At 43.7% G+C, this 25,500-nt stretch overlaps 1 protein-coding gene across 1 annotated transcript in view; it reads left to right on the forward strand.

Annotated features, from left to right (window-relative positions):
* PARD3B (par-3 family cell polarity regulator beta) overlaps positions 1-25,500 on the forward strand; it is a 994,526-nt gene that overhangs the window by 732,227 nt on the left and 236,799 nt on the right. The window contains exon 19 of the mRNA XM_038749054.1: positions 11,767-11,877. Coding sequence (XP_038604982.1) covers positions 11,767-11,877 — 111 coding nt within the window. The remainder of the gene's footprint in view (positions 1-11,766; positions 11,878-25,500) is intronic.

Raw genomic sequence — 25,500 nt, forward strand, 5'->3', positions numbered from 1 at the left:
GGAGCTCACAGTCTTAATCCCCATTTTACAGATGAGGTAACTGAGGCACAGAGAAGTCAAGTGACTTGCCCAAAGTCACATAGCTGATCAGTGGCGGAGCCAGAATTAGAACCCACAACCTCTGACTCCCAAGCCTGTGCTCTTTCCACTATGCCACGCTGCTTCTCTCCAATTCTCCCCACATTCCCAATCATCCTCAGGAGAAACAGCATGGCGTAGAGGATAGGGCACAGGCTTGGGAGTCAGAGGGACTTGGGTTCCAATTCTAGCTCTGCCACTTGTCTGCTGTGTGACCTTGGGCAAGTCACTTCACTTCTCTGAGCCTCAGTTACCTCATCTGAAAATGGGGATTAAGATTGTGAGGTCCATGCCAAGTGGGACAGGGACTATCCAACCTGATTAGCTTGTATCTCCCCCAGAACTTAGTACAGTGCCTGGCACATAGTAAGTGCTTAACAAGTACCATTAAAAAAAAAATCATGCCAAAATTAAAGCTTCAAGAAAACCATGTTTTAGGGTATGACCATTTGACTCCGTTAAAAGTGATTCCTTAGATTTTAATAGCATTACCATTCAAACATTTTGGTTTTTTTCAGTCACTAAACAATAATTTGAGTAAGGGAGAATGTATTCAAACAGTGAAATGTTTTTTGAGCGCCTGAGCTTGACTGATGATTCAGTTCCTTTTTGCCTTCTGAAGACCGGTCCCTTAAAAAAAAAAAATCTGTCCAAATTAATATGCAGGAATAGTGGGCCTCCAGCCTTTGCAATCCTTCCATTCCAGTGCCGAAAACTTGCTAACAGTTTTAAGGTATTCTGCTTCTCAGACTGGACACTGTAGCATTCACAGCCAAATTTTACAAAACTATCATTTTTTTCCCCCTACCTTTAGTAGCCTGATACATTTATAGAGTGAGTTATAGGCACCAGATGAACAGAGTTAATTTCATGCAGTGGGAAAAAGGTTTCATACTAAGTAGCAGATGTATCCACATTAGAATCATGGCAGTTGTATTCTCTAAATTTGTTTCAAAAGTTTTCGCTTAGTAACGTTTCTGTGCCGAATGTCCATTTAGGAAAATTTTGCTCCGTATGTAATAATAACAATAAATCTGGTACTTATTAAGCTCTTATTATGTGCCGAGCATTATTCTAAGTGCTGGGGTATAGCCAAGTTAGGTTGGACACAGTCCCTGTCCTGCATGGGGCTTGCAGTCTAAATCCTCATTTTACAGATGAGGTAACTGAGGCCCAGAGAAGTGAAATGATTTGCCCAAGGTCACAAAGCAGACAAGTTTTGTTTTGTTGTCTGTCTCCCCCTTCTAGACTGTGAGCCCGTTGTTGGGTAGGGACTGTCTCTCTATGTTGCCGACTTGTACTTCCCAAGTGCTTAGTACAGTGCTCTGCACACAGTAAGCACTCAATAAATATGATTGAATGAATGAATGAAAGTGGCGGAGCCAGGATTAGAACCCCTGACCTTCCTACTCCCAGGCTGTGCTTTATCCACTAGCCCACACTGCTTCTCATTGATGTAGATCATTGAGTCATTGATTTAAGATGAATATGCTCATTAATAGTTCAATCTTTTGCTGGTATTTTTGGAGTGGTTATTACGCAGAGCATTGCACTAAGCTTTTGGGAGACTGCAGTACAACAGAGTTGGTAGACACATTTCCCTTCCACAATCACCTTTACCTTTCTAAATCAATGCCAATGTAAACTTGTATCCACTAAACTGTGCTGCTTCTCTTGGGGGAAATGCTATGTCATCCTGTTATTATAGAACTCAAGTGGCTCGACTTCTTGCACATTTTACTGTTGAAGAAGCTAAGTCTCTGAGCTGCTTTTGCTTCTAACAAGAGTCAGCTCCAAGAGATAGAGTTGCCATGTATGACTGACCAGTACACTGGGCAAAGGAGTCTCATGTGACACAATGCTGGGTACCCAGCGTAATATGTGGGCGATGCAAGAACCATTTTGCCGAAGAAAATGTGATTGTAGAATCCCGCCACTTGCTCCAAACACTTTGTGTTCAGTTCTGAGTCAGTGTGAAGTTTGGTGCAGTTCTGCAGAGGGAGGCTAGGGAAATCACACACACCTCCCTCCCCCACCACACACAGGCGCAAAAAAGTGCCTGGCAAAGTTAAGGAGTGGAGCAAAAATGGGCCTTCATTTGAATGTCAAGAAAACAAAGATCTTGGCAACCGGAATTTTTAACACATTTATAGCAAATGGGGAGAAGATTGAAATAGTTGACAAGTTTTCTCTCCTGGGATCGATAATCAATAATAAAGGAACTAGTAGTCAAGAAATTAGTCAAAAATTAATGTTAGGAAGATTTGCTATGAAGAGCCTGGAAAAAGTCATGAAATATGCTGATGTAACAACTGCCACAAAAATACAAATTGTCAATTCTATGGTGTTTCCAGTGACAGTGTATGGATCTGAAAGCTGGACAGTGAAAAAACAGGATAAAAAGAGCATTGATTATTTTGAAATGTGTTGTTGGATAAGGCTTTTGTGATACCATGGACTGCCTGAAAAACAAACAAATGGGTTATGAAGCAAATTGAGCCAAAGTGATCTTTGGAAGGCCAAATGACTTGACTTAGATTAGCATATTTTGAACACATCCTCAGGAGGATTAATTCTCTGGAGAAGACACTAATGCTAGGAAAAGTCCAGGGAAAACATGGAAGAGGCAGACCAGCAGCTAGATCAATAGAAACCATAACGGCGATAACGGAAGAACCATTAACAAGGTTACAGATCGTGGCAGAAGACAGGACGTTTTGGAGAAAAATCTATCCATAGAGCACTTAATAATAATAGTAATAATGTATCAGAAGCAGACAGAGGTTAGGCCAGCTGAAAAATGGACTGTTCTTTGTAAAAGTGGAAGACTAGCCACCCTAATCGTGGGTGTGACCCCAGGAGAGGGGAAAAGCCAAATATTCACGAAATGGAAAAGATAGCATTAAATAGAAGAAAGTGTTCCCCCACAACCCCTAATACACACACACTCACACACTCACTCATTCACTCACTCATGCACTCTCTCTTTCTCAGGTCTCTAACCCCAGAATCTGCTCTTCTGGAAACAGAATTGGTCTGTGCTCTTAGCATTTAAAAATAGAATACGGAAAAAGGGAGGAAGTCATAATATCTCTGTTGTAGCATTTGGTTATTCCAGTGAAATAATAATAATAACGTTGGCATTTATTAAGTGCTTACTATGTGCAAAGCACTATTCTAAGGGCTGGGGAGTTTACAAGGTGATCAGGTTGTCCCCACGTGGGGCTCACAGTCTTAATCCCCATTTTACAGATGAGGGAACTGAGGCCCAGAGAAGTGAAGTGACTTGCCCAGAGTCACACAGCTGACAATTGGCGGAGTCGGGATTTGAACCCATGACCTCTGACCCCAAAGCCCATGCTCTTTCCACTGAGCCACACTGCTTCTCGAGTTAAATACTTTTGGAAATGTAAACTCCTAAGGAGCATGTAAACCAGAGGTGAAGGGCCAAGCCATTCTAGCTGAAATCAGTGCCCTTGCCAGCAATCACACTCTACTAGTACTACTACTACTAATAATAATAATGGCATTTATTAAGTGCTTACTATGTGCAAAGCACTGTACTAAGCGCTGGGGAGATTACAAGGAGATCAGGTTGTCCCACGGGGGGGCTCACAGTCTTAATCCCCATTTTACAGATGAGGGAACTGAGGCCCAGAGAAGTGAAGTGACTTGCCCGAAGCCACACAGCTGACAATTGGCAGAGCTGGGATTCGAACCCATGACCCCTGACTCCAAAGCCCGGGCTCTTTCCACTGAGCCACGCTGCTTCTCTACTACTCTCTACTACTGCTCCTGCTTCCAGGTTTAAGTCAAAAGAAGCAGCGTGATGTAGTGGAAAGTGCATGGGATTGGGAGTCAGAGGACCTGTGTTGTAATCCCAGCTCTGCTGCTTGTCCACTGCGTGACCTTGGTCCAGTCACTTAACTTCTCAATGCCTCAGTGGCCTCATCTGTACAACGGGGATTAAGACCTTGAGCTCCATGTGGGACAGGAACTGTGTCCAACCTGATTATTTTGCATCTACCCCAGTGCTTGGCATAGTGTCTGGCACCTAGTAAGCACTTAAATGCCATTACAATTCAACAAGTCCCAAAGTGCATTTAGTCAGTAGTATTTATTGAGCGCTTACTGTGTGCAAACACCAGCCAAAGGGCCCTAAACCCAGAAGTGACTACAGCCATCACCGAGGCTCCCGGAGGCTGACTCTGACAGTGAATGGATTGTGTGTTTGGTGGTTCATGTTTTGTTTTGTTTTGTTGTCTGTCTCCCCCTTCTAAACTGTGAGCCCGTTGTTGGGTACGGACCGTCTCTATATGTTGCTGACTTGTACTTCCCAAGCGGTTAGTGCAGTGCTCTACACACAGTAAGCACTCAATAAATACGATTGAATGAATGAATTAATATGACACTCTCTGGGAGCCCAGCAGATGTCCCCTTAATGATGGCATTTATTAAGCGCTTACTATGTGCAAAGCACTGTACTAAGCGTTGGGGAGGTTACAAAGTGATCAGGTTGTCCCATGGGGGTGCTCATAGTCTTAATCCCCATTTTACAGATGCGGTAACTGAGGCCCAGAGAAGTGAAGTGACTTGCCCAAAGTCACACAGCTGACAATCGATAGAGCCGGGATTTGAACCCCTGACCTATGACTCCAAAGCCCGAGCTCTTTCCACTGTGCCATGCTGTCTCCTTTTTTCTTCTCACCCCTTCCTCCCACCAAGAATCGGCACAGCCACTCTTTGTGCTTGTCGATTCCTAGTTGAAAAAGGTTGTTAGAAATTTTGAAAAAAGAGTGAATTTGCTCTTTACTAGAGTTACAGTTTCGGAGTGTAACTGCTGGAAGGGACAATTCCATGTCTGTCTGAGTTACTCTGCAAAGCATCAATTTAATATGAAGATTATATCATGTGCACACATATGAGATGTGGACTAGCTAGGGATTAGAAGGAATATATCTTTGAAGTTTGGGTAATTTTGTTCACTGGTTCCTCCTCTATGTCTCATCCTCTTGTGCGAGCGTCCCCCAAGGCACTATTCTGAGACCTCGACTCTTCTCACTTTACTCGCAGTCTCTCTGAAACTCATCTGATCAGGCGGCTTCACCTCCAAGCGAATGACTCCAAAGCATATCTCTCTAGCCCCGACCTCTCACCTGACCTGCAATCCCACATCTCCTCTTGCCTTCAGGATATTTCCACTTTGGTCTCCTGCTGGGACTTCAAAGTCAACATGTCTAAAACAGAATACCTCATCTTTTCCCCAAACCCATTGCTCCCCAGAACTTTCCGATCTAAAGCAAAACAGCATGGCCTAGTGGAAAGAGTGTGGGCCTTGAGAGTCAGAGAACCTGGGTGTTAATCCCAGACCTGCCCCTTGCCTGCTGTTTGATCTTGGGAAAGTCACTTACCTTCTCTGGGAACCTCAGTTTCCTAATCTGTAAAATGGGGATGAAATCCCTGTTCTCTCTGTCTTATAGATTGTGAACCCTATATGGGACAGGGACTGCATCTGACCTGATTAACTAGACTGTGAGCTCATTGTGGGCAGGGAATATATTTGATGTTATATTGTACTCTCCCAAGCTCTTAGTACAGTGCTTTGCACAGTGAGCCCGTTGTGCTCAGGGATTGTCTCTCTTTGTTGTTGAATTGTACTTTCCAAGAGCTTAGTACAGTGCTCTGCACAAAGTAACTGCTCAATAAATATGATTGAATGAATGAATAGTAAGTGCTCAATAAACATGATGATGATTATTATTAATGGTAATAATTAACTTACATCTACCTCAGGGCTTAGTAAAGTGCTTGGCACATAATAAGCACTTAACAAATGCCATAATGATGATAACTATTATTATCTCTCTATATTGCCAACTTGTACTTCCCAAGCGCTTGGTGCAGTGCTCTGCACACAGTGAGCACTCAATAAATACGATTGAATGAATGAATTCTATTTATTTTATTTTGTTAATATGCTTTGTTTTGTTCTCTGTCTCCCCCTTCTAGACTGTGAGCCCGCTGTTGGGTAGGGACCATCTCTTTATGTTGCCAACTTGTACTCCCCAAGTGCTTAGTACAGTGCTCTGCACACAGTAAGCGCTCAATAAATACTATTGAATGAATGAATGAATCTCAGTCAACAATGCCACCATTCTTTTTAACCCAGATGCCCATAATCTTGGTATCATTAATCAACCAATCATATGTATTTATTGCTGTATGCAGAGCACTGCACTAAGAGCTTGGGAGAGTACAGTATAACAGAGTTGGTAAATATGTTTTCCCTACCAACCTTGACTCTTTTCTATTGTTCAATTCTCACATTCATGGTAGTTTTCCTTCGCTACTTTTTCTGAATCCACCCCTTCCTCACCACCGAAACGCTAGTACCCTGGTTCTGGTTTTGTCTCAGCTAAACTATTGTATCAGCTTCCTTGCCGGTCTCCCAATTCCAAGTCTCTCCCCTTTCAATCAATAATTCGATCATATTTATTGAGTGCTTACTGTGTGCAGAGCACTATACTAAGCTCTTGGAAAGAATAATACAGCGAGAAAGAGAGACAATCCCTGCCTACAGTTGGCTTTCAGTCTCATGCTGCTGCAAGGATCAACTTCCTGAAACATCCCTCTGCCCACATCTCAACTGTCCTTAAAACCCTCCACTGGATCCCTGTTTCACTTTGCATCAGACAAATATTCCACATCGTCAGGTTCAAGACTCTTCACCATCTAGCCCTCCCTTTCCTATCCACTCTCTTCACTCGCTATTCCCCATCTCTCTGTCTTCAAACCTCCAAGGCCAACCTTCTAGCTGTCCAATGCCTTAATCCCCTCACAGACTGCACAGTTCTTCCCACATTCAAATGCCTCCTTAAATTCCATGTCCATCAGCATGCTTTCCCTGATTAATTCCCCAACAACCAAACCATATCAACCAACTCTGGCACTGTGAATTTATTTCCATCCTCCTTAGCATTCATATATTTCTGCTCAATGTACTAATTTTGACTATTCTAGTAAATATCCTTATGTTTGTCCCCCTTGTTGGGATGTAAACTCATCATTGTGAGTAGGAAATGTGTCACTGTGTTATTCTGAATTTCCCAAGCTCCTAGTAATGCAGGACGCCACATCTGATGAGTATCCAATAAATGTCATTGCTTCTGTTATTCCTCCTCCTCCTACTATTATTATTACTCCAACTGATACTAGTTGATTTTAAAGAAAATTGGAGCAGAAGTCCAAGTAGATAACTAGTTTAATTCACAGCTGTGCAAACTGTAATATACCTCCCTCATGCAATTTCTTCCTCAAAGCAAAATCTGTAAGGAAATGATGTTTGAGATCAAGACTAAATGTCTTAGTTTATGGGTGCCGGATTTTCTCAACTCCAAAGTTACTCTTTTTTTTTATCATGAAGCCAGACCTGAGTTGAAAAATGTCAAGTCTGCATCCTAGCAAAGCCATCAAGAAGCTTAGTTTTCTAACGGTGAAGCACACTATGCAAAATTGCAGCTAATGAAGTCATCGTAGCAGCAAGATCTATGGTGTGTACTTGGTGCATCGATGTCTTTGCCAATATATGCATTATAATCTTATCCTGAAATACATTGTACTTTATAGGATTACCAGGATACGTTATAAAATTCATCTTTACTCCACTCTGCTGCCCAGATCATTTTTCTAAAAAAATGTTCAGTCCACGTCTCCTCACTACTCAAGAACCTCAGTGGCTGCCCATACACCCCTGCGTCAAACAGAACCATTGGCTTAAAAGCACTCAGTTTACCACCTCCTACCTTACCTCACTGATTTCCAACTATAACCCATTCCACAAACTTCGCTCCTCTAATTCCAATTTACTCACCATACCTCGATCTCATCAATACATCGCTAAATTCTGTTGGTTCCATCTTCACAACATTACCAAAATCTGCCCTTTCCTCTCCATCCAAACTGCTACCATGTTAATACAATCACTTATCCTGTCCCACCTTGATTACTGTATCAGAGAAGCAGTGTGGCTCAGTGGAAAGAGCACAGGCTTTGGAGTCAGAGGTCGTGGGTTCAAATCCCGGCTCCACCAATTGTCAGCTGTGTGGCTTTGGGCAAATCGCTTCACTTCTCTGGGCCTCAGTGACCTCATCTGTAAAATGGGGATTAAGACTGTGAGCCCCCCGTGGGACTACCTGATCACCTTGTAACCACCCCAGCCCTTAGAACAGTACTTTGCACATAGTAAGTGCTTAATAAATGCCATTATTATTATTATCATTATTATTATCGACCTCTTTGCTGACCTCCCAGCCTCCTGTCTCTCCCCACACCAGCCCATACTTCAGTCTGCTGCCCAGATCATTTTTCTACAAAAATATTCAGGACATGTTTCCCCTCTTAAGGAACTCCAGTGGTTGCCCATCCACCTCCACATCAAACAAAAACTTCCCACCATTAGTTTCAAAGCAATCACCTTGTCTCCTCCTACCTCACCTCACTACTCTCCTACTATAACCCAACCTGCACACTTCACTCTTCTAACGCTAACCTTTTCTCTGTACCTCCATTCGGTCTGTCTCACCCCTGACTCCTTGCCCATGTCCTGCTTCTGGCCTGGAACGCCATCCTCCCTCATGCTTAGATCTGAAGATGGAAATCAACACCCCTGCATTTTTTTCTATTTTTGCCACGTGACTAGGTCAGTGGACCACTTAATCATGTACACATTTTGCAGAAATCTGAAGTAGAGTCAGTCCTCCGATTCCATGGCAATTACGAGGAAAACTTGTACTACAGTTTTCTCCTCTTCTTAGCATGCACAGAGCCATTTCTTTCACCATGTTCATGATGTGACACATTCATATTCTCTCCATGTAGGTTCACATTTTTGGAAGAACATTCCCTAGTGGTGCTCCATCCAAAACACATAGTGAAAACATATGCTTTGGAAGGACAGACTGTATCCACAATGTTACCAAGTCATTTCATCCTAATGATTGCTGTAGAATGAAATGAAATGAGGCAAATGCAAGAACCAAGTGAGCAGAAGAAACAATTGGAAGACCTAATGAAGCAACATTCCATTCCTTATATTCTCCCGTTTTCCTTTTTTAATTGCTTTTAATTTCTGCTTCTCCCTTTAGTCTGTAAACTTCTTCTGGGCAGGGAATGTGTCTACCAACACTATTGTATTGTACTTTTTCAAGTGCTTAGTACAGTGCCCTTCAATCAGTCAATTATATTGAGCACTTACTGTGTGCAAAGCACTGTGCCAAGTGCTTGGGAGAGTACAGTAAGATGAAATTAGCAGACAGTAGTAAATGATCAATAAATACCACTGATTGATTAATGAGCTATAGGATGGACTGCAAGGATTGGGAATTTACTGTAAATTGGGAAATGAGAGCACACAAGGTCCAAGAATGTTGAATTGCATAGTTTTTAGACCACTATTTCAAACCTTATATAAAACTTCCTAGACTGTGAGCCCACTGTTGGGTACGGACCGTCTCTATATGTTGCCAACTTGTACTTCCCAAGCACTTAGTACAGTGCTCTGCACACAGTAAGCGCTCAATAAATACAATTGAGTGAATATAGTATCGTAATCACTATGTCCGGATTATGACTGCACATAGGGAAACATGATTTTGGTTTTAAACACCAGTCACTGTTATCTAGCAAATCATGTACAGGAGAATTCACCTGAAATGCTATGTTAAATGGGCTCTTTTTGAAATTTTATATGTTCAGTACAGTAGCAGTACCGAAGACTGCGAGCCCCCGGTGGGGCATCCTGATCACTTTGTAACCTCCCCAGTGCTTATAACAGTGCTTTGCACATAGTAAGTGCTTAATAAATGCTATAAACAAAAAAGGATTCAACCAGGTGGGAAAGACCAATTTGGAGAGTAGCCAACAGGCATTGAGTGTGGCTCCGTGAATTCTCCTGCATCTTTCAGACTGGAGAAGTCTTGTCTGCTGTGATGCTGCCACAATGAAATACAGCTAGAACATGGCTAAAACCCCAGAGGAGTTCTTTCTGTGATCTTACTCGCAGTGGATAGAAGTGAGTTACCCTCTCGGCAGGGGAATGAGCACGAGGAAGGGGTCCGATTGGGAGAGTTGAGAATCAGTGGTGGCAAGAAGGTTAGTTTAGAGAAGCAAAGGGTAGGTGCCATAGAGTTGCGGGCAAAGAGAGCCAATGTGTAAGAGTCAGAGAAGCAGTATGGCTCAGTGGAAAGAGTCCAGGCTTTGGAGTCAGAAGTCATGGGTTCAAATCCAGGCTCCGCCAATTGCCAGCTGTGTGCCTTTGGGCAAGTCACTTCACTTCTCTGTACCTCAGTGACCTCATCTGTAAAACGGGGATGAAGACTGTGAGCCCCCCGTGGGACAACCTGATCACCTTGTAACCTCCCCAGTGCTTAGAACAATGCTTTGCACATAGGAAGTGCTTAATAAATGCTATATTAAAAAAAGATGAAGGTAGTGGGTGGAGAGGATGAGAGAGAGCTGCTGGAGCAATAAAGCATCATCTGGAAGGACAGTGGCATGTTCTGTTCTCACTTGGCTTCTCGGTCTACTACATGGGCCTGTGAGAGTGTATATAGGAGCCACTCAACTTCCTCAGTGAAGCTTCCAAATGAGGTGGTCAATTATTCCTGGGTCTTTTTATCACTTGTTATTCATTCATTCATTCAGTTGTATTTATTGAGCGCTTACTGTCCGCAGAGCACTGTACTTGGCTCAGTGGAAAGAGCACGGGCTTTGGAGTCAGAGGTCAGGGGTTCAAATCCCGGCTCTGCCAATTGTCAGCTGTGTGACTTTGGGCAAGTCACTTAACTTCTCTGGGCCTCAGTTACCTCATCTGGAAAATGGGGATTGAGACTGTGAGCCCCCTGTGGGACAACCTGATCACCTTGTAACCTCCCCAGCACTTAGAACAGTTCTTTGCACATAGTAAGCGCTTAATAAATGCTATTATTATTATTGGGAAGTACAGATTGGCAACAGATAGAGACAGTCCCTACCCAACCATGGGCTCACAGTTTAGAAGACTCATGCTTTCTAGTTTGATCTGCATGCTGATCATATCCTATTATGATAACAGGAAGCAGGAGAAGTAGTGTGACCTAGTGGGAAAAGCCACAGGCCTGGGAGTCAGAAGGACCTGGGTTCTAATTCTGACTCTGCCACTTCTCTGCTGTGTGACCTGAGCAAGTCAATTCACTTCTCTGTGCCTCAGTTCCCTCATCTGTAAAATGGGGCTTAAGACTGTGAGCCCTATGTAGGAAAGGGACTGTGTCCAAACAATTATCTTGTATCTACCCCAGCGCTTAGTACTGTGCTTGGCATATAGTAAATGCTTAAATATCCATTCATTCAATCGTATTTATTAGGCGCTAACTACGTTCAGAGCACTGTACTCTGGGGACAGAGTACAGTGGGCAGAGCACAGGCTCACCAGCTTAATGGTGGCCCAGGAGACAGTGTCCCAGAGAAGTGACCAGCTCCTGATCACATTAGTATCTTGGAAATGGGATCTTTTGTTTAAATAAAGCAGATGTGATCTTGTCATACGTGATGCAGTTTTGCGGTTTGGCCACTTATCTTTGGAATACCCTAAGTACGACTTAGAATTAATAGTGGCCCCTTTCTCTTCTCCCCCCATCCCTAATGTTGAACCAGATTTGGAAAGAAGAAAGAGGATAAAGGTGGAAAGGCTGAACAGAAAGGTGGTCCCAAGCATGGAACTCTGAGAGAAGACGAACTGGAAAAGATGAAAGAAGAGCGCGAGAGGTGAGCAAAGCTCAGCCTGCTAGTTTCCTATTGGAATTTCTCTTACTTGGTTCCACAGCCCATGTTTCAGCTGCTTATAATAAACAAACTGAAGATCAATGGAAAGATCATCAGTTTGAGGGGAATGCTGAAAAAGAAGACGCCATCATTTTGAAATTTGATTGCTTGGGTTTTGAATGAAGTTAACTTCATAGTCTCATTATGCAGTCATAGAAACCACCTTCATTATTTTTCAGTAGATTTTGCTGGTTCCAGTTATGTGGGTACAAATTTAAAGGATGCCCTACATTTTAACAGATGGTTAAAATAATGTCAGGTTGAAATTATGCCAATAACCTTAAAATTCCTATAGTATGTTCTTAATATTCACCAGACTTCTGTGTGCCTTCTTTATTTCTTAACTGCTGACTCTCAGCATGGGTACTGGCAATTTGAGAGATCCGGGTCCTTCATTTTTTAAAAAGCTGGTGGTTTTTATTAGGCTACTGGCAAGCCAAGAAGTATGTGCCTCATCTGTTAAAGGGCCCTTGTCATTTACTGAAATATTGGCAGTCTGTAAGGAATAAATCCTTCTGTTTGAAGAACTAATGTTCCAGTTGGACATTGAAAAATTTTCCTCCACGTTTCTTTGGTGTTAACTGTGGCACTTTTTAAAAACTCCATTTCTAGAATTCAATCATAAAGGACTTAATTTCAAAGAAAATCAATGAAACAGCATTCATATTTCCATTAACAATTATTTTTCATTTTAAATATTACAGTGCCCTTCTTGTTACACTAGAATGGAGAGTTGAAATCAAAAGATAATTTAAAGCCCTTAATTCACATAATTCACTTTTTCACTTCTGTTACCCTAGGTTTATCATGTGCCACCTCCCCCCCGCCACCCCCTACAAAAAAGAAAAACAACATAGCACAGAATCTTGAATCATTGTAGCCTTTAGAGTGTAAACTGAGCGGACACAATCAAACCATTAGGTTTTCCAAGCAATGGTATACAGTTGGCAGTCAGATGTTTTCCACAATAAAGGGCCTGATTAGTGCTACCACACCTAGAGAGGTGTAGCATAGACTAGGACAAGAGCCCACCTGAAGTCAGGAACCTTTAGTCCCACTCTTCCCCAGAGGTCTCAGCTTGTGATCATGTGGTCATCGGTTGAGGGACTGAGCGCTGGCCCGCTTACACAGGTGAGGTTTTAATCCATCCTTTTTTTGCTTAATCCCTCCCCTAGCTGATGCAGTCAGTTCCCCATGGCCCTCCTAAAGGGGATCCCACCTGTATGAACCATCATTAGGCCCTGTGCTGTCGGTCAGATCATGTGCCTTCTTCATTGGAAGGAGAGCGAGAAGTTGACACCTCTAGGTCTCCAATGGTACTCATTCATCGGTTCCTCCTCCAATGTTCCCATTGATTTCCACATCATGGCCATTTCCACCATCTTGGAACATGGGCCAGAGGTTGGGGAGGGTCACTCTCAAAATACCAATTTGTTGGGGAAACACAGAGCACTAAGATTGACCCCAAAATGCAGTGGGGCGGGGATCGGAGTTGTGCTGAGGAGGCAGTGGCTCCTGGAGATGCCACAGGCTGGACTCCAGGGCAAGGTCTGGGGTCGCCCCTTGGCACCTCGGTGTCGGGTTGTGTGGGGGAATGGGGCAGCGGTCCATGGCTGCTGGAGCCAGTCCCACAGTGGAATCAGGTCCTGGTGCTAGTGAGGGGTGGGGAGCACTGAGCCAGAGCAGACAGGCAATGGCACCTCCTGGACGTGCTCTGTAGAAGCAGCAGTTCAGGCTCTTGAGGTGCACTGAAGATGAGAGAGGACATGGGAATGTTGGGGTTGGAGCAGGGTGGTGGTTGACTTCAAGGTGCAACTAGGTCGGAGCCCCCTCTGTGCGATGCGGGATTCACCCCAGACTGTGAGGATGGCAAAGTGGTTTGGAGCTCTGGAGGTCCTTCTTCGCCCCGCCTAACTGACAAAGCAGCTCCGAGCTCCTTGGCTTAGAGTAGGGGAAAAGAGAAGGAGCGGGGAAGACTGCTGTGGCAATCTGGGAATGCCCCATTCATTCATTCATTCATTCAATCATATTTATTGAGAGCTTACTGTGTGCAGAGCACTGTACTAAGCTCTTGGGAAGTACAAGTCGGCAACATATAGAGATGGTCCCTATGCAACAATGGGCTCACAGTCTAGGAGGGGGAGACAGACAACAAAACAAAACATGTAGAAAGGTGTCAAAATCATCAGAATAATTTTGGCAGCAGCAAAGGCTGCTGCCAGAGCCTTAGGCAGCAGAGGCTCTGTGTGCGGGGCTCTCTGGCATCCACGATGGGGTTAACGGCATAACAGCATGGCTTAGTGTATAGAGCTCGGACCTGGGAATCAGAAGTTCATGGGTTCTAATCCCGGCTCTGCCATTTGTCTCCTGTGTGACCTTGAGCAGGTCACTTCACCTCTCTGGGTCTCAGTTACCTCATCTGTAAATTGGGGATTGAGACTGTGAGCCCCACATGGGACAGGGACTGTGTCCAACCTGATTTGCTTGTATCCACCCCAGCACTTAGTACTGTGTCTGTCACAAGAAAATGACAGAGCCAGAGCCGACTCTGCCACTTGTCAGCTGTGTGACTTTGGGCAAGTCACTTCAATTCTCTGTGCCTCAGGTACCTCATCTGTAAAATGGGGATTAAGACTGTGAGCCCCCTGTGGGGCAACCTGATCACCTTGTATCCCTCCCAATGCTTAGAACAGTGCTTTGCACATAGTAAGCACTTAACAAATGTCATCATTATTAAATATCACTATTATTATTACTATGATTATTATGAACCGCAGATAGGAGGAGAGGGGGCAGGGTCCAGTATAAGCTCCATGTTTGAGCACTGCTGCAATGGGGCACCAGTTTTGGACCTTATATCTCCAGGGCCTCTTGGGCAGCTGCTTGATTTTGCGACTGTGTCCTGCCACGATCCTCTTGGATGGAGAAACTCACAGAAGCACCTCTACTTTTGGCAGTTGAAATAGTATTACTTAGTGTTTAGTAGGTACAAAGCACTGCACTCAGTGCTGGGAAATAAGTTCCCAGATGAGGTAGCGTGGCCTAGTGGAAAGAGCACCGTAGTCAGAGGACCTGGGTTCCCAGCTCTGCCGGTTGCTCTGCCAATTGCGTACTGTTTGACCTTGGGCAATCAATCAATCAATCAATCAATCGTATTTATTGAGCACTTACTATGTGCAGAGCACTGTACTAAGCGCTTGGGAAGTACAAAGTGGCAACATATAGAGACAGTCACTACCCAACAGTGGGCTCACAGTCTAAAAGGGGGAGACAGAGAACAAAACCAAACATACTAACAAAATAAAATAAATAGGATAGATATGTACAAGTAAAATAATTAAATAAATAAATAGAGTAATAAATATGTACAAACATATATACATATATACAGGTGCTGTGGGGAAGGGAAGGCGGTAAGATGGGGGGGATGGAGAGGGGGACGAGGGGGAGAGGAAGGAAGGGGCTCTGTCTGGGAAGGCCTCCTGGAGGAGGTGAGCTCTCAGTAGGGCCTTGAAGGGAGGAAGAGAGCTAGCTTGGCGGATGGGCAGAGGGAGGGCATTCCAGGCCAGGGGCAAGTCTCTTCACTTCTCTGTTCCTCAGTTTCCTCAACTATAAAATAATAATAATGGCATTTGTTAAGCGCTTACTATGTGCAAAGCACTGTTCTAAGTGCTAGGAAGGATACAAGCTGATCAGGTAATCCCACATGGGGCTCAGTCTTAACCCCCATTTGACAGATGAGGTAACTGAGGCACAGAGAAGTGAAGTGACTTGCCCAAAGTCACACAGCTGACAATTGGCAGAGCTGGGATTTGAACCCATGACCTCTGACTCCCAAGTCCGTGCCCTTTCCACTGAGCCAGAATGGGGTTTTAGTACCTGTTCTCCCTCCTACTTCAACAGCATGGCGGAGTGGATAGAGCACGGTCATGGGCTATAATCCCGGCTCCGCCACTTGTCTGCTGGGTGACCTTGGGCAAGTCACTTCACTTCCCTGTGCCTCAGTTCCCTCATCTGTAAAATGGGATTTAAGACTGTGAGCCCATACAGGACAGGGACTGTGTTCAACCTGATTTGCTTGTACCTACTCCAGCTCCTACAACAGTGCTTGACACATAGTAAGCACTTAACAAGTACCATAAAACAAACAAACACAGACACGGTTCTTGACCCCCTGAGGGCTTGCTCTCCAAAAATGAGGAGGCCTGGGTTGGCAACAGACCCGTAAAGAAAATCTCACAAAAATACAAAGGACAACAGAATCGACAAACATGAAAGGAGCAGCAGGAAATCAGGCTCCTCACAGCTCAGATCAACAGCCGTAGACTTCATCAATGAGCCTCCCAACTCTGTTGTATTGCACTCTCTCAAGTGCTTAGTACAGGGCTCGGTACACTGAAAGTGCTCAGTAAATCAATCAATCGATCAATCAATCAATCATATTTATTGAGCGCTTACTGTGTGCAGAGCACTGTACTAAGCGCTTGGGAAGTACAAGTTGGCAACATATAGAGACAGTCCCTACCCAACAGTGGGCTCACAATCTAGAAGGGGGAGACAGAGAACAAAACCAAACATATTAACAAAATAAAATAGAATATATATGTACAAGTAAAATAAATAAATAAATAGAATAATTAATATGCATAAACATATACAGGTGCTGTGGGGAAGGGGAGGAGGTAAGACGGGGGCTGGAGAGGGGGACGATGGGGAAAGGAAGGAGGGAGCTCAGTCTGGGAAGGCCTCCTGGAGGAGGTGAGCTCTCAGCAGGGCCTTTAAGGGAGGAAGAGAGCGTGCTTGGCGGATGGGCAGAGGGAGGGCATTCCAGGCCCGTGGGATGACGTGGGCCGGGGGTCGATGGCGGGACAGGCGAGAACGAGGCCCGGTGAGGAGATTAGCGGCAGAGGAGCAGAGGGTGCGGGCTGGGCTGGAGAAGGAGAGAAGGGAGGTGAGGTAGGAGGGGGCTAGGTGATGGACAGCCTTGAAGCCGAGGGTGAGGAGTTCTGCCTGATGCGCAGATTGATTGATAGACACTGGAGATTTTTGAGGAGGGGAGTAACATGCCCAGAGCATGTTACTGGACAGAGACAATCCGGGCCATTGATTGATTGATTGAGGTCACAGCTGCAGGTATGGTGACCTCACAATTCTCACAATTTGAAGAGTTGAGAAGACCTCACCATTATTCCTTTCCCAGGTTTGGGAGCCCCATTTTCATTCAGTTCATTCAGTTGTATTTATTAAGTGCTTACTGGGTGCAAAGCACTATGGTAAGTGCTTAGGGTCCGGGGGAAGGTCAGTGTCCTTTCCATGCAGCTGGCCCCCATTGTCTCCTTAATGGCTGAGTGATTGAGAATGGTGTGGTTTGGAGCAAGTGAGGAGCTCAGTGGTGCTCTTTAAATACACCCTGCTTTCGAGCTCCCAGCTCACTCTTTGGGCCCAACTCTGGTAAACACACGCTCTTTAAACAGCCCTGCCCTAGAACCTCATCCTGTTCTTCGTGCCTGATCAGAAGGCAGCTAATGATTTTATCGACAGCAAAGGAAAACCCCTTCAGTTTTTCGAGACGTTGATAAGATCAGTCACAGGACCAGTGGGCCGCTTAAAAGGTAATCACGTGCTGTCCGGTATTCACTAGTGATAAACCCGTAAGGATGGTATGAGTGAATTTTAGTTATCTTGTAATGAAATCCTATAATTCAGGCCAAGATTATAATGCATATATCGGCAAAGACATCAATGCAGCGAGTACACACCATACATCTCCCTATTACGATGACTTCACCAGCAGCAATTCTATGTAGTATGCTTCATCGTCAGAAAACTAAGCTTTTTCACCACTTTGCTAGAATGCAGATGTGACATTTTTCAACTCAGACCTTGCTTCATGATGAAAAAAAGAAACCCTCAGAGAAACTATGGAATAGTGTTGTAGTTAGAAAAACGGGGGCCCACAAAATAGCAGTTAATCTGGAACCAAAAATTTTACTTCCATATTTTACCTTTAGGAAACTACAAGTTCCATAATTAAGCAGCGTGGCTAGATGTCAAGAGCAAAGGCTTGTGATTCAGAGGACTTGGGCTCTAATTATTATTATTATTATTCTTATTCTTATTCTTCTTCTTATTATTATTATTATTCTTGTTCTAATCCCACCTCTGCCACTTGTCTGCTCTGTGACCTTGGGCAAGCCACTTATCTTCTCTGTGCCTCAGTTACCTCATCTGTAAAATGGGGATTAAGACCGTGAGCCCCACGTGGAACAACCTGATTACCTTCTATCTACCCCAGTGCATAGAACAGTGCTTGGCACATAGTAAGCGCTTAACAAATACCATAATTATTATTATTATTATTTATTATGTTCCTCTGTGCAAGACTGTGATTCAACTAGGATATCTATTTAGAATTTTGCTCTAATTTTCTTAAAATGGAATTATACAAACATCAAATATCTGTGCTTCCCATCCTTATCTATTCCTTACTGTTCACGTGTGAACACGTAATGCAATGCTGATATTAAATTGTTAGTAGTAGTGATGTTACGAAAGCTGGTTTAGAAGCTGGATTTCCTTGAATCAAGAATCTTCCAGCATTCAACAGCTTGGGTTCTAATTCCGGTTCTGCCACTTGCCTGCGTGTGTGACCTTGGGCAAGCCACTCGGTGCCTCAGTTTCCTCACCTGTAAAATGGGAATGAAATACCTATTCTCTATCTTACTTAGACTGTGAGCCCCATGTGAAATAGGGACTACATCTTACCTGAGAAGCAGCGTGGCTCAGTGGAAAGAGCCCGGGCTTGGGAGTCAGAGGTCATGGGTTCTAATCCTGGCTCCACCACTTGTCAGCTGTGTGACTTTGGGCAAGTCACTTCACTTATCTGGGCCTCAGTTCCCTCATCTGTAAAATGAGGATTAAGACTGTGAGCCTCACGTGGGATAACCTTGATTACCTTACATCCCCACCAGCGGTTAGAACAGTGCTTGGCACATAGTAAGCGCTTAACAAATATCAACATTAATTAATTAATTACTCTTGCTCTTATAACAGTGCTTGGCGCATAGTATGTGCTTAACGTATGCCACATTAATTATAATAATTATAATGATCTTTAATAATTAATGTTGGTGAGATTGTAGATTTCAAAGGCAGTTTTGTAGTACGAGCTCAACCAGTACTAGTCAAGTTATTATTGGGTATTTCTTTAAAGAAATGCAGTTGACTTACTGATGAAACAAATTTACCTCCCTGAAACATGTTCCACCACTCTGGTGCTGATAAAACCCATCTGCTTAATTTACAAGATTAGATAAAGCTGCACACCACTTTCTTTTTTCTTATTTCCATCTATCATTTTGCCACATAAAGCAAATTAAAAAATAAATAATGGCATGTATTAAGCGCTTACTATGTGCCAAGCACTGTTCTAAGCACTGGGGAGGTTACAAGGTGATCAGGTTGTCCCACGTGGGGCTCACATTCTTATTTCCCATTTTACAGATGAGGTAGCTGAGGCCCGGAGATGTTAAGTGACTTGCCCAAAGTCACACAGCTGACAAGTGGCAGAGTCAGGATTTGAACCCATGACCTCTGACTCCAAAGCCCGGGCTCTTTCCACCGAGCCACGCTGCTTCTCAGAGGCACAATGTTTAGGTGTCACAAGCATGTTTCACCATCAGGATTGTAGGGAAGGATTTTCTCAGCCCGCTATTTCATACTCCAAGCCGGTGGTTTGTCCTTCCCAGTAGGAGTCAAATGGTTCATTGGGTCGAGACCCTGGTTTAAATAAACTCCTCATTTTGCTCACGCCTCAGTTGGCCTGACATCCTTAATAAGACATCCATTGCAAAGACTAAGATTCCATTAGTAAAAGGAAAAAAGCCAATGCAATATTAAAGATGGTTTTTCTAGGGCTTGTTATTAACTGAAATCAAGTTTGCATTTTTTTAAACGTCCAAGATACATTAGTATGGTGCCAGTCACCGTTCTACCTAGAAGCAAGTGATTTGTTTTAACAGATCGATAAGTCCTGGAATCACTGCTATTTGTTCTTTCCAATTAGCGTTTTCATTTCTTCCACATCTAGCTCATCATTTCAGTTTATATCCATGGGAAAGTTTTGCCAAAAGCCAGAGAGGTGTATAAAGGGGTTAATTATTTGAATTTTGCAGTTGCTGTTCTTATGAGTCTTCTAAAGTAAATAAATTGATATTCTGTTGAGAGAAAACTATTTTTTCCTGTTGGTTTAGGATTATTTTACTAGGATATGCCGGTTGGGACCAAAGGCTCTCTTTCAACAGAGTCCCACGTTACTGATACCGGAATAAAATTTCACTAAATGAAGCGCCTTGCTGAAATTTGAGTGGTATGGATAAGTAATATATGACCTGCTAACACAGGGACATTCTGTATGCAAAGTTATATCCTGTCATAGTTCGTTATGAGAAGTAGTTTATTTAGTTAATGAAACATTGTCTCTGTACTTCTTATTGGAATTTTAGTAGGGTAAAAGAGGGAATGAGAAAAGGCCAACATCACAAACGTTCAGCCGAAAAGCATGAAGACATATGGCTCCTATTTTCTAAAACTGGCCTGGCCAGAATGCCAAACGAAAAGCAAATCTAAATTTTAAGAAAGTTAAAGGGTTTCAATTTCTGAATTCAAGGTTCTTGGTTTTCTTTACATTTAGGAAGTCTTCCAAGAACTGCTGCAGAGAAGCTTCTCCCTTCCCTTATCAGCTGCAGTGCTTGTTGCCTGTTCCCAGAGTTTGAATCAATACATGTGTTTTTGATATTTGGCAAACAGAGATTTAATTCTGCAGCTGCAAGTTCCCCACATAAACGAAATGCATCTTACAGAAATGAAAACATTCAGAGACCATTTATAGTTTGAGAATACTAGGGGGTGAAAATCTATTCCCAGCCTCTCAGCATTTTATTTAATTAGGGGGAATTTTGATGTTACTGGAAATTGAAATGAAAACCAGAGTATTCTGGAGTTGGACTCTACACCTAACACTTATTCAAAAGGAAAATGGAAGATGTTTGTAGTGAGGTAAGAGAAAACCTAGAAGGAAAGTGTCCCATTCTAGCCTAATGTTTTAGTGACAAAAGTTTGGCAGTATCATTTGCCCTAGACTGACTAATAACTCTATGGGACTTTACCCTTAACGAATCTCATGGTAGAAGATCTCCAGAATGAAGCTTCTGATTGACAGATCACATTTTATTGATGACTGCTTTTGGAAATACTGAATCTTTGGAAACACAATCACCTTGAAACAACTTTTTTGGTTTGAGTATTTAAAAAAGGGTTAATTCAAAATGGCTTTATTGTTCATTCACTATTCCTTTCCTTGTATCAAAGCTAGATCCTGTGGTTTAGGCAAAATAAAATATTGGATAAGATCCCAGTTTTAATAGTCCCAATTTATTATTACATTGAACCCTGATCAGATCACAGGCTGGATGAGAGCCCAGTGTTTTAAATGTTCAGATTTACTGCTGCATTGGAACCTGATAAGAAAGCGTCTGATTCAGGCCTCAGCTTTTGTGATTCTGGTTTTGGCTTTAGGGTTTTGTTTTGTTTTAAAACCAAGTAATTACTTTGCAATGGAGTACGGTATGTTTGAGTTATGAGAAATAGTTCTAGAAGGCGTAACTAATGACAAGGCCATAGTTTCATTTTGTGCTAGCAGTACAAAGTTATCAGATTTCTGCTTATCATAGTGGCCGCCATTTCACTAGGCAGGAGGACAGATTAGCCCTATCCCAAAGATTTTAAATGATCCTTGTACTAGATTGGCTATTGTGTCGAAACTGGAATGGAACATTACTTTTTTAAAAACCCTTGACAAAGGACTTGGTTACTTATCGGAGATAGAGTATTATCTGCAATCTCGCTTTATAGATTTGTGCCAGCTCCTTAGCATCTACTTTAATTTGCCCTATTTTTCTCAAGTTTGTGTCGGTGCACCTATATATGAATGAATTGGATTTAAATAACCCTCTTTCCTCAAAAGACCTCAGGTGGCATGAAATTGACTCTTTTGATACCAATTCCCCATTCTCCAGGGGATTGTACTCACTACACCCTAATGAAAGACCAACATTTTGCTTGACCCCAAGCTCCTCTGCAGAACTTAAATCTGAAGGCAGGGGCCATGTCTACTAATTCTATTGAACTCTATTTGTACATTTTATACATATATGTGTATAAATTGCATATATACATATATGAATATGAAGCAGCATGGCTTAGAAAAAGCACAGGCTTGGGAGTCAGAGGTCATGGGTTCTAATCCTGAGTCCAGCACTTGTCAGCTCTGTGACTTTGGACGAGTCACTTAACTTCTCTGTGCCTCAGTTATCTCATCTGGAAAATGGGGATTAAGACTGTGAGTCCACGTGGGACAACCTGATTACCTTGAGTTTACCCCAGAGCTTAAAACAGTGCTTGGCACATAGTAAGCACTTAACAAATACCATCACTAATATATATTTAGATGACTTTAATATTCAAAGAAGGGGCACGACTGATGGTGATTCACTTGTGAGTATACATGTAACTAGAAAGGCCAATTCTGGACCCACAGTGATTTAATAGTGCAATCACTTCCAGCTTAATTTCTCATCTAGAGATTGACAGACTATAAATTTTGTCTTTTTTTTCAGTTTGGGCTAAAAACCATTTGTTTCAGCTATTGCACACCTGGATATTTGATTATATGATTTTGTCCTCTAATACAGTACTTCTTGGCCAGGAAATCCACTTTATTGATAGCTGCTGCCTGGGAGAGCTATAACAATCCCCTCCCTATTCTCCCATCCTGCTGGAATTTGAAGACTACAATATAACAATAATAATGATGGCCGTGATGATGATAATAATTATGGTCTTTACTAATGCTTTTCTGTGTCAAGCATTCTGCTAAGCACTGAGATAGCTATGAGATAATTTAATCGGACACAGTCCCTGATCCACATCAGGCTCACAGTCTAAGAGGGAGGGAGAGAAGGTATTTTATCCTCATTTTACAGATGAGGATCAGAGAAGTTAAGTGACTCACCCAAGGTCTCATAGCAGGGCAGTGGCAGAGCTAAGACTGGAACTCAGGTCTCCTGACTCTTCCACTAGGCCATGCTGCCTCCCAAAGGCCTTTGACCTTCAAAGATGATCATGAGGCTAACAAAGTATCCAGTTCAGTCTGTCTATTAGAATGTCTTGCTCTGATTCTGGTCTTCTTACAGCTGGTTCTCTATTTTAATGAGTGCGAAGAAAAATAAAAGCTTTCTGAAGGAGTGGGAGGTGCCATTTTGTAAAAGACTCTAATTAACTAAAAGTCAGGGCTGCCCTGGGAAGATTCTCCCAGGAGGGGCTTAGCATAGGTCATGCAGAGTGTTAGAGAGATCTGCATAATGACGCATGGAGTCTTCAAAGAACCTGGTAGCCAGATCCTGGCCTCAGTTCAATTCTGTTATTTCATAGGGTTGCAGCCCTTAAAAATCTCTCAGAGCTGCAACTCTGAGACATTGACCCTTTCCTAGTCAAAGGGGCAAAACTCCTCCCTGCTTGTGACCCTGCTACTGCTCAAGACAGGGCAATGATGAGTCCTGGAAGAGGGCGTAGAGCTGTGACAGAAGACTTCAGGGATTTCAGCTCCTTGCCCACCTAGAAAGGACTCAGACATATTCTAATCATTTTAAACTACTACTGATGGGTAGAAGCAATCCCTGGTACATTGCCAGTTACTGAACTCTGCCAGTAAACTTCAACCTTGCCACAGTTTGCTTCTAGTTGAATTTTAAAGGTTGAACAACAGAACAGGTGGCTTGGTTGCACTTAGGCGTACCATTCATTCATTCAGTCATATTTATTGAGCACCTACTGTGTGCAGAGCACTGTACTAAGCGCTTGGGAAGTACAAGTTGGCAACATATAGAGACAGTCTCTATCCAACAACGGGCTCTCAGCCTAGAAGGGGGAGACAGACAACAAAACAAAACATGTGGACAGGTGTCAAGTTGTTCCTCAACAACAACTCTCTCCTCGACCCCCTCCAGTCTGGCTTCCGTCCCCTTCATTCCACGGAAACTGCGCTCTCAAAGGTCACCAATGACCTCCTGCTTGCCAAATCCAACGGCTCATACTCTGTCCTAATCCTCCTCGACCTCTCAGCTGCCTTTGACACTGTGGACCACCCCCTTCTCCTCAACACGTTATCTGACCTTGGCTTCACAGACTCCGTCCTCTCCTGGTTCTCCTCTTATCTCTCCGGTCGTTCTTTCTCAGTCTCTTTTGCAGGCTCCTCCTCCCCCTCCCATCCTCTTACTGTGGGGGTTCCCCAAGGTTCAGTGCTTGGTCCCCTTCTGTTCTCAATCTACACTCACTCCCTTGGTGACCTCATTCGCTCCCACGGCTTCAACTATCATCTCTACGCTGATGACACCCAGATCTACATCTCTGCCCCTGCTCTCTCCCCCTCCCTCCAGGCTCGCATCTCCTCCTGCCTTCAGGACATCTCCATCTGGATGTCCGCCCGCCACCTAAAGCTCAACATGTCCAAGACTGAGCTCCTTGTCTTCCCTCCCAAACCTTGTCCTCTCCCTAACTTTCCCATCTCTGTTGACGGCACTACCATCCTTCCCGTCTCACAAGCCCGCAACCTCGGTGTCATCCTCGACTCCGCTCTCTCATTCACCCCTCACATCCAAGCCGTCACCAAAACCTGCCGGTCTCAGCTCCGCAACATTGCCAAGATCCGCCCTTTCCTCTCCATCCAAACTGCTACACTGCTCATTCAAGCTCTCATCCTATCCCGTCTGGACTACTGCACTAGCCTTCTCTCTGATCTCCCATCCTCGTGTCTCTCTCCACTTCAATCCATACTTCATGCTGCTGCCCGGATTATCTTTGTCCAGAAATGCTCTGGACATATTACTCCCCTCCTCAAAAACCTCCAATGGCTACCGATCAATCTGCGCATCAAGCAGAAACTCCTCACCCTGGGCTTCAAGGCTCTCCATCACCTCACCCCCTCCTACCTCACCTCCCTTCTCTCCTTCTACTGCCCAGCCCGCACCCTCCGCTCCTCCACCACTAATCTCCTCACTGTACCTCGCTCTCGCCTGTCCCGCCATCGACCCCCGGCCCACGTCATCCCCCGGGCCTGGAATGCCCTCCCTCTGCCCATCCGCCAAGCTAGCTCTCTTCCTCCCTTCAAGGCCCTGCTGAGAGCTCACCTCCTCCAGGAGGCCTTCCCAGACTGAGCCCCTTCTTTCCTCTCCCCTCGTCCCCCTCTCCATCCCCCCCATCTTACCTCCTTCCCTTCCCCACAGCACCTGTATATATGTATATATGGTTGTACATATTTATTACTCTATTTATTTATTTATTTATTTATTTTACTTGTACATTTCTATCCTACTTATTTTATTTTGTTGGTATGTTTGGTTCTGTTCTCTGTCTCCCCCTTTTAGACTGTGAGCCCACTGTTGGGTAGGGACTGTCTCTATGTGATGCCAATTTGTACTTCCCAAGCGCTTAGTACAGTGCTCTGCACAT

The sequence above is a fragment of the Tachyglossus aculeatus genome, chromosome 7, assembly GCF_015852505.1.
Source record: "Tachyglossus aculeatus isolate mTacAcu1 chromosome 7, mTacAcu1.pri, whole genome shotgun sequence".
In the NCBI taxonomy this organism is placed as follows: domain Eukaryota; kingdom Metazoa; phylum Chordata; class Mammalia; order Monotremata; family Tachyglossidae; genus Tachyglossus; species Tachyglossus aculeatus.